Genomic DNA, 9,444 nt, shown 5'->3' on the forward strand with positions numbered 1-9,444 from the left:
ATACAATATGCTATGACAGAATCGTACTCTGCTCTCTCCGAACAGCATTTCTCCGAAACTTCTTCTGCCAGGTATGTTTTCCACAACACAGAGACTTACGAACGCTCTACAGACAGTACGTATCCACTTTACACTCAAAATAAATAAAAACATGACATAAAAGATAACAACGCATACACTGTCATTCTGCACCAGTCCTGCAGGAATCCACACAGCTCACCACAACCTGTGAACGGGTTCGGATGAGACGTCAAACCGAGGTCCTGACTCTCTGCGGTCATTAAAAATCCCAAAGCGTTTCTCGAAAAGAATAGGGGTGTAACCCAGGCCTACTAGCCAAATTTCCCATTGGCCTTTATCAATCATGAACTACTAATAATCCCCATCTATGAACTGGCTCCATCACTCTGCTCCCCTCCCCACTGAGAGCTGGTGTGTGGGGAGAGTACTGGTGCATCATCCAGGTGGGGCTGCACACTGGTGGTGGTGGAGGGGATCCCCATTACCTGTAAAGCACTTTAAGTGGAGTGTCCTAAGGACGGCACCTGTTTACAGTATAGTGTCCCCGTCACTATACTGGGGAATTAGGACCCACATGGACCGCAGGGTGAGCGCCCCCTGCTGGCCCCACTAACACCTCTTCCAGCAGCAACCTTAGTATTTCCCAGGAGTCTCGCATCCAGGTAATGACCAGGCTCACACCTGCTTAGCTTCAGTGGCTGGCCAGCTGGGAGTTGCAGAGTGACATTCACATGAATGAAGGGTATGACAGCATCCTCTATCCTTTACCTGTTTTTAAGCCAACTGATGATCTGGATCATGTTTACCATTAACTGACTGGGAGACATCCTCAGCCAAGATCCTCTCCAATGAGTCCATCAATTCTGACGCAAGAGCAGCTGGCCTGAAATCACTTTGTTCTCTATGACAGGCTTTCTTGGGGACGGGTCTGGTCTAGGATTATAGGAACATAGGAGGTTTTCCATACTACAGGAATAGTAAGTGTGTCTGCACACATCAGGAAAATTGGTTGTCACACTGGAAATAAGTCTCTTGTGAATAACTTCAGAATAAATACTGTGCACTATCAGAACGCATACTGGTGCACTGAAAAGTTTTTGTGACATGGATAATGTTAAGGTCAGGTGTGTCTTATCATACCTGGTGAAAGGCAAATTCTTTTCATTTGAAAACTGAAGATCATCATCAGTCACTATTGGTTTCCTAATTGGGAACATTCCTGTCATTTTCTTCATGCTGCAGAGTCTTCAGGGGTTATTAGCTTTAAAGCTAATAGCTGGAGTTTTACTTTTAGAAATGATTTTTTTCTTCCAATAAGGAGTCAAAATGATTCCTCAAAGCTCACGCTGAGAAAGGATCAGCTGAGTACTCAGTTTCCAGCACTGTAAGATGGGCAAAGGATCTTTTATTTATTTGTATTGTTCCTCACTAAGCTGTTAATTGTAAAGCAGCTCCATGACTTTAGTTCCGGGCAAACGCTACTGGAATCGACTGGAATTTTCCCCAGAGTAAAAAACAATTAAAAAGAAAACAACAAAAAAAAGCACCCTCTCTAAATGTGAACCAGGTCTTCAAAGGAAACCAGTCTGTTTTTGTTAATAGAGAAATTAAATCCGCCACTTTCTTACAACGTTTGGGGTTCTGGCGCAGCATAACGAAACGGTGGACATACCCTACAATATGTCGGTTATTTTATGTTTTCAAAGCGATAAATTGATAACGGGACTGTGTTATTTTTTTTCGGAAAAAAAATATTCGAAATCCACCAGGGGAAAATCGCAGGAAAGTGTTTTGAAAAAACAAAACCAACAGTAACGAAACCTACAGCCTGTGTAGAGATGTGACGATAGGGTGACGTCAGGTTTTGTATAAATACAGTCGCTGCGCTGTCCTTGTGCTTCAATCCGACTCATAGGGCAAGGTTGAGCCATTTTTTTCCATTAGAGAACTAATCGGGCAGTCTTTAACGTTTTCTCTAGCCATCGTAATCGAGTAGGGCTAAATTTTTAGGGAACCTTTGTGTGGATTAATCAGCAACTGCAAACCCCCAAGCGAACCATGAGCCTCTCCTCGCTGAAGCGCACCTCGGCCAGCGCCGTGATACAGCTCTATTGCCCCAACGCCACCACCATTCACCCCGGCCTCGCCAGCCTGGGGCCCTGTCCGGGCGGGTCCGCCGCCCGCACGGCTGTCCTGGACCCCATGCTCAAGGCGGACTACGCCGAGGACGAACTGGACAACTACTCGGCGGAGCCCGTGGCGACCAGCGCCTGGATCCCCAAGTCGCCGCGGTCGCTGCCCGCGGGGCTGAAGCTGGGCGGCCACTTCCCGGAGAGCGGCCACGCCGGCGGGTCCCTGCCCTCCACCCCGGACACCCCGCTGGACTGCGGCGGCGTCCCCGAGTTCCTCTCCGAGGCCCACGGGCAGCTGAACGCGGAGACCCGGGAGTTAATCGGGACCTTTTTGCAGATGTACACGGGGTTGCCGCACCGCCGGAGCCGAGGCAAGGCCCTGGAGACCCTGAAGCGCGTCGTGGACAGTGTGGTGGCGAAGCATCAGATCGCCTACCACGGTAGGGGTCTTTTCTTGCGGTGTTTGTTTTATTACAGTATCGGCGCCTTAAAGTGAAGCCTCTCCTTCTGGATGCATTTCGTAGTGGTGTAATCCGTACTTTTCTGTGCGGCAAGGCGAGTGCTGGTCGCGTTTCTTCCGTGGGTGTTCGCATTGTACATCCAGTCCAGTTGTGTGGGCCTGCCTGCTCAGAGCTGTTCTCGGCGGGATTAATGCGGTGCTTTGGGAATCGGGACATGGCCGGGGGGGTAATACCAACATCATTCTGTCCGTTTGAACCGTTTTCTTTTGTTTTGCATTAAACAATTTACGGGTCCCCCCCACTAAGTGTAGCGCAAAGCGACTGGGGTAAGACCGCGATTTTATCTCGGAAGCAAGGACTGTTTAAATCTCTCATAACCCGGTGCCTTTTTTTTTTTAACTGCAGGTTTTTTTTTTAATTGCTACGCGGTCGGGTCGGCGCTGTGGGTTTATTTTTCGCTTGGTAAACAAAAGTGACTAATTGCGGTAATTAATTCGGCAAGTTTCGCTTTTGTCTTCCGTCAGCAGTTTCCGTAATCAGCGGGGGAGGGGGAGTTCAAGTTCCTGGGGCGAGGGCCGTATACAGGAGATAGTATACCGAAGATTTATAATGTGGGAAGCACGTCGGTGATTGGAAATGTTGAGCGGACGTGGGAAATTATTGTTTTTTTGGGGGTGGTGGGGCAGAGGCAGGTCTTTGAGGTCGGTAGTGGACGCAATAGGACACGTCACTTCCGGCTGTTCCTGGGTCGAAGGGGGAAATGGCGAGGGGACGCGATGAGAGCTGGGGTCTCGTATTTAGCATTAATCCATGTTTTGCCCCATCTTGTTTTACGCCCGAAGAAGGCTCCACAGCCGAAACGTTGTTTTTTTTTTCTTCTCTTTTCAGCCTGGAATAAACCAGTTAACTTGGTTCCTTTATCGTTAATCGCCGCGCATACTGCGCTCTTGGTCGTTAGAGGAAAGTGGGTAATATGTCCGCGGTGGATGGGGAGATTCAAGCCCAGAGGAGTAGCGATAATAAACGAGTAAAGGTTTAATTCAGGCTGAAAAGACAAGAAAAGAAACGCAACGTTTCGGCTGTCTCCATGGTACTGTTCGCCGTGGTAGATCTGATCTGTTAAAGCTGCTTAAGAGAAAATAAATTGGGCTGAATACGTTCGTGTTGTGTGAGGCTGGTTGGGTTGTTTTTAGACCTTTGTGGATCTACATATCCACTATTACATATGAACGGCCCGCAGACGTCCCAGGCTCGGTTCTTTAATTCATTATAATACCGTGTCGGTTTCCAGAGGCGGCGCAGGGAGGGGGGTGTTTAATTGAGACGGTTGGTTGTGTGAGGGGAGCGGAACAAAGGTTATATTCATGTCGCATTTAAAGCCCCGAGCGATGAAGGCGGGGGTGTGTTCCAGTTAAACAGGTCACTTCCAGAAACGCTTTTAGTTTTGGGGGGGGGCTGAAGATTTGTGGGGGTCACAAGGTGGGGGGAGTTGGTTGTAATCAGCCATTGCGTCACTTCCCCCGGAACACAGAAATATACAGCATCTTCCCAGAATGTGGCTCAAACCTCAACTTTTGTTAAATCTCTCCTGTTGATCAGATGCCTCAAAGCCTCGCATCGTTAACAGGGGGGGAAATTAGATAGATAATACTTTATTAATCCCGTAGGGAAATTGATGTGTTAAATTAGACCTTCTCGTAAGAAAAGCAATTTTAATTGCATCTGCTTTTGAGGGGAATAAACGTATTTGTGGCCCAGTCAGACGGTGAGTCAGAGTCCTGGCCTGTTTTGTGCAAAAAGCCGGAGAGGGCGCAGTCCGGTGCGGTCACGGGGGATGACTCAAGTTTCACCCTCGCAACACTAATCTGCTAGAGAACCATTTCTTAGTTATTTTTTTTTTCCATAACTACAGCCGCAGCTTTGGATACATCATAAAAATCGCAGGGGGTGGCCTTGGATACGCAGTGTTGCTGCAGTTCCACACAAAACCAGGCTCTGGCCTTCAGCTGAAGGAGTGATTCGCGCACTGAGCGTTTTGACCCACCTCAGGGGCCGGCGGATGGGCGTTGTGCCTCATGGGTTTTTAATCATAATCCACCCCGAAGAATGCTATAATTATCCACGACTGGCGCAGTGTAGCCGGGTCTTTTAAATAAAAAAACAGGCTTGGTTTCGCTTCTACCTGTATCGGCAGTTGTTGCTAATTTAATTGTATGTGTGGGGGGAGAGCAAAGCCTTATTTTTTTTGTCTCTCGGGTATCCGGGCCGACCAGCAGCGCAGGCGACCACCACCACCTCGCGCCTGCAGAGTCGAAGCGCTCTCCAACCAGCCGCCCTCCCCCCCCCCGGAACCGCGCGCCTCCTGTTTCTGAGAATCGGCCGCGCGCTAGAGGCGGCTTTCTCAGAAACGGAGGCGGGGGCCGCGAGTTCCGCTCCGGCTTGCCGAGCGCTGATAAGGCCGCCTGGCCTGTGGCCTGACGCCTTGCGTCGCTCGGTGCGAGAGAGCGCGTCCTTGCGTGGACAGTCCCGAGCCTGGCCTGCGCTTAAACACCCGAGACGCGGTGCGAGGAGGTCCCGGCTCTGTTATTGACGTTGAAACTCTGAGGTTTTGGTTGGGCTGGCGGTTTCAGTATCCTGTTTGACATGACTCTGGCTCAGACAGTGGTGCAATAGCATGATGCAAGTCTCTTTTATTGTAGGGTCAAGTGTTTGGATGCTTAAAGCCCCGTCCTCAACTCTTTGTCAAGGTGTCTGTGTGGACAGGGAAGTAAGCAGGCCCCATCGCGGTGAACCTCCCCATTAGCCAGTGTTGGCTAGGTTACCTGGCGTTAGTTGTCAAGGGAGGCGTGCGTGATCCCTTGTGAACTCGGGTTGAAGGCTCAAGTGCTGCAGGTCTCATTTCTGACCTCCCCCTGAGCAACAGAGGGTGACTCAGCCCAGGGGCTGAACTACAGGCTGGTTCCCTGTCCAACCCACCAGCGGGCTCGATCCGTCCCCTGTTGCCGAGGCTCCGGGGGACGGAGGGCTCCTGGTCTGGTGCTTCTGCTGCTGCTCTCGAGTCTGCAGTCGGCCTTTGGTGATCTCTGGTTGATAAAAGCGTGTTGTAGCCCGATGAGGGGAGTCCTCTGTCCACAGACCTGTGGGCCTCTGAGGATCTCTAGAGCCTGTAATCTCATTCACCCCAGCCCTGCGGTTCAGTTAGTTGGCAGGACCTGGTTTTGCTCCTGGGTGCCCCGAGCTACTGAAGGTTTCACAGAAGTCCTAAGAGGCATTTGTGTTTGGAAGAGCACACTGCATCAAGCAGGAGCGTTGGCTGCCCCCCCGTTGATGTGGTCAGGTGAAACGCCGTGTCCTCAGTGGCAGCCGGTCACTGTGTTGCTTGGATGTCAAGCCGGGTCAGGGCACCTCCTCCTGAGGTCTGGTGTCGCTCGTGTCGGGACTTCCTGTGGGGTTGGAGCTGTGAACCTCCGTCTTCAGCTCCGGCGCGGTTTGATCTCAAGGCTTGTGACTTAGATTTAGAGAGACGCGATCTTCGAGAAGCGCTCGTCTTCTCCGAGCGGGACGTGCCCTGCGGCTTTCTAGAATCTCCCCTGTTCAGCTCGGATGCCTCAAAGCGTCCCTCATCCTTAACAGCGGGGGGGCGTTCTGGCCCGTTTTGTGCCAATAAGCCGGTGGATGAGCGCGGGGCGCAGCTCCTGGAAGCCGAAACTGAAACCCTCTTCCTCTTCCTCTTCCCTCAGGCATGATCGCGAAGCTGGAGCTGGAGAACAAGGGTGAGGACGTGAGCTTCGTGACGGGCGTGGCCAAAAGCTTGTTCAGCGACGGGAAGACCAACTGGGGCCGCATCGCCAGCCTGGTGTCGTTCGGCGCGGTGGTGGCCAAGCAGATGAAGGACTCGGGCCGGGAGAGCTGCGTGGAGGCGGTGGGCCAGGCGATCTCCAACTACCTACTGCAGGACCAGCGCGAGTGGCTTCTGAACAACCGAGGCTGGGTGGGTACCAGGGACGCGGGCGGAGGCCGGGCAGCTGGTTTGGCTTTCCTGGAAGGGGGGTGGGGGGGGGGAGACGCCGGAGCTCGGAGCTCGGTCCAGCGACACCTGATCAGGTGGGAAGGCAGCAGGGCAGGTGCATGTTGGGTAACACTCCCCGTGACACTCATCAAGCCAACAGCAGGCCTAGAGCAGAGCACGCTGCCTTCCAGCGAGCGCAGGCGGCTCGTCCCTGTCCCCAGGGAGTGGAAAGCTCCTGTCGGTAAAGGCAGGGAAGTCTGGCCTCCCTCGAACGATCCGGGCTCTCGGAACGGAAATGGCGTGGGTCCTGGGTCGCCGGCGCTCTAGGGTGACTTTGTAAAGTGAGCTCCCCTCCTTCCCTCCCGCGGCTCATCAGTAACCCGAGCTGCTGCTGCTGCTGGTAACCTGATCTCCCTTTGTGCCCTGGCTGGCGAGCGCGTCACCTGCCTACTCCGGCACGCCAGGTGCTCCTGCATTATTCAGCTCCCTTCCTGCGTCGGGTGCTATTTTAAACCCGGCCCGCTTCTGGTTTCCGAGAGCGGCCTACGTGTTTCCCTGATGTGGGCCGGCAGCCGGGCTTTCCGACAGCGCCGTCCTGTGCATTGGGCCGATTTTGTTCCCCTTGTCCCAACCCGGGTTCCCTCCTCCCCTCCTAAACCATTATTCCAGACCCCCTCTCATTTTTACAGTCCTACAGGGACCCTAAACCATAGTTTCTCTGACTGTAAACATCAGTGTTCAATGGGTTTAGGATCCTGGGCTGGTGCTTCTCAGCATCTAACTTGTTTCCAGAAGATGGCTGCTAAAGACCCACATGTCCCAGGATTGATGGTTTCACTGCAATCAACAGTGGTTCTTTTTTTTTAACTGTGCCTTCTGTCTCCCCTCCCTCCCCAGGACGGCTTCGTAGAGTTCTTCCGCGTGGAGGACCCCGAGTCGACGATCAGGAACGCCCTGATGGCGTTTGCCGGGGTGGCGGGGCTGGGCGCGGGGCTGGCCCTGCTGATCAGATGAGACGCATCTGTGCGAAAGAGGAGGAGGAGGAAGAGGAGATGCAACAAGAAGCAGCAGCAGCAGCAGTAGTCAGTCGTTTTCCCACACTTGAGAGGAGGAGAACAACCACCACCACCACCACCGGAACGTGGTCTCCCGTGCTGAAAACAGCCCCGAAATCCTTTTTTTTTTTTTTCCCCATGGCCTCCCCACAAATGGGGAGGAACACAGGGCCTCTGACAGGTCGGGGGGGCGGGGGGGCGCAGGCTTTTCCGAACTGATCCCATAATGGAACCACCGCCGCCCGCCCATGCCCCTGGCTTTTGGTGCTTTCGGACTAGGCAAGGAAACCAAGGACTGATCCCTGGAAACGGCAGACACGGGGCGTCGTGGTTTTTGTGGATTTTGGGTGGAGCGTTGGAAGATGGGGATCGTGTGATTTCAGGACTTGGTTGAGGCGAAATCTATTACTCACTACATGGATGATGGAAGTGGTTGCTTTGATTTTTTTTTTGATTTTTTTTTTGGGGGGATGGTGTTTAAATGATGCAGCTAACTTTTTGACCCTGTATGAATGTAAGCCCAAGGCATCAGTATTGCTGGCGTGCAGTGCGCTGTGACACCCCAGTCTCGTTCCCACAGTCTCGCCCTGCTTACGGAAGAGCCCGTTTCTGTCTGGGGGGGGGAACAAATGATTTTTTTTTTAATTTAAGTGTGTAAATAAGATTATTTTTATATTAAATCTGTTATATGGAACGAAAGTGGTGTTCGGATATGTTTTAATTGGACTTTGGGGACATTCTCAAATAACCAACAGCTGTCGGGTCATTTCGGCTTTCAGTGCACGGAACTGAACCAAAAGACGAAATACACACATTCCAGCAGGTTTCACAACTTTTTTTTTTTTAAGCCGTTCTTGCTTTCTGGCACTACATTGTCGTGCATTTCAAGGAAACTGCTTTGAAAAGGGATCCTTGTTGGGGAAAATTGTTCCTCCTCTCCAGCAGAAGACCTTCATGACGGCATCTTCCAATCTGTAAAACAAAAGTTAAACTGTAGATCTTTGCAAGTTGTAATGCATAACACTCAACACTGTACTGGGCTCATTCAAATAAATTAACCCTTCGATCATGATGAATTTTGTACCATTTTCTCTAGCTACACATCTTCGGGCTGGTGTCGAGATGTGCCAGTTGGAAATGGATCTGTTCCACACACATGAGAAAACGGAGTTTTGAGAATTCATTTTCTGCTGTCCTCCTCTCCAGCAAATCTTAAGCTTGGACATTTTTCTCTTCTCTGTCCGGATTCTCTCACAAATCCAGTGGTATCCGGCCTCTGCTGATGACCTTTTATAAACGGTCTTTCAGTGGTTTGTTATAGCCCAAGAGCCCATTTCTGCGGCTGCTGGTTCCATGCGTCTCTCGTCAGGGTGGACAGTGGGCGTGCCAGGGCATTCAGGCCTTTTCCGGGTTGGGAATGCTGGGATATGCACATGCAGGTTTCCTTTCACTATTTCGAGTGTTGGTTCACTGGTGCTGAAGAGGCCTTGTGGCTTGAATATTTAATTCTAAATGCATACTGTAATTCAGAATGAACATGTGGAGTTAGAGGGGGCTGCTTCTATAAAACCCAGGTGTTCGTATTGACACGTGCCTGTCTTCCAGCTAGATAATACGAAGCAGCTAAAAAGGCACGTTGGGATCTCGTACAGAATGTAAATGGGGGGCTTTGTTAAAATTGCACTATGTGCTTGTAAGCTCCCTTTTAGAATCTAGCGTACAGTTTTGGTCACCAGGTTAAAGAAACTACAGTTGTTCTGGAATCG

At 51.4% G+C, this 9,444-nt stretch overlaps 1 protein-coding gene across 1 annotated transcript; it reads left to right on the forward strand.

Moving 5' to 3' along the window:
• The first annotated feature begins 1,901 nt into the window (after window positions 1-1,901).
• Window positions 1,902-8,750, forward strand: mcl1b (MCL1 apoptosis regulator, BCL2 family member b). The gene is made up of 3 exons (XM_006641793.3): window positions 1,902-2,593; window positions 6,355-6,605; window positions 7,521-8,750. The coding sequence occupies exons 1-3, from the start codon at window positions 2,080-2,082 to the stop codon at window positions 7,635-7,637; spliced, it is 882 nt and encodes a 293-aa protein (XP_006641856.2). The 5' UTR covers window positions 1,902-2,079; the 3' UTR covers window positions 7,638-8,750.
• The last annotated feature ends 694 nt before the right edge of the window (window positions 8,751-9,444 follow it).

The sequence above is a fragment of the Lepisosteus oculatus genome, chromosome 27 (genome assembly GCF_040954835.1).
Source record: "Lepisosteus oculatus isolate fLepOcu1 chromosome 27, fLepOcu1.hap2, whole genome shotgun sequence".
NCBI lineage: Eukaryota > Metazoa > Chordata > Actinopteri > Semionotiformes > Lepisosteidae > Lepisosteus > Lepisosteus oculatus.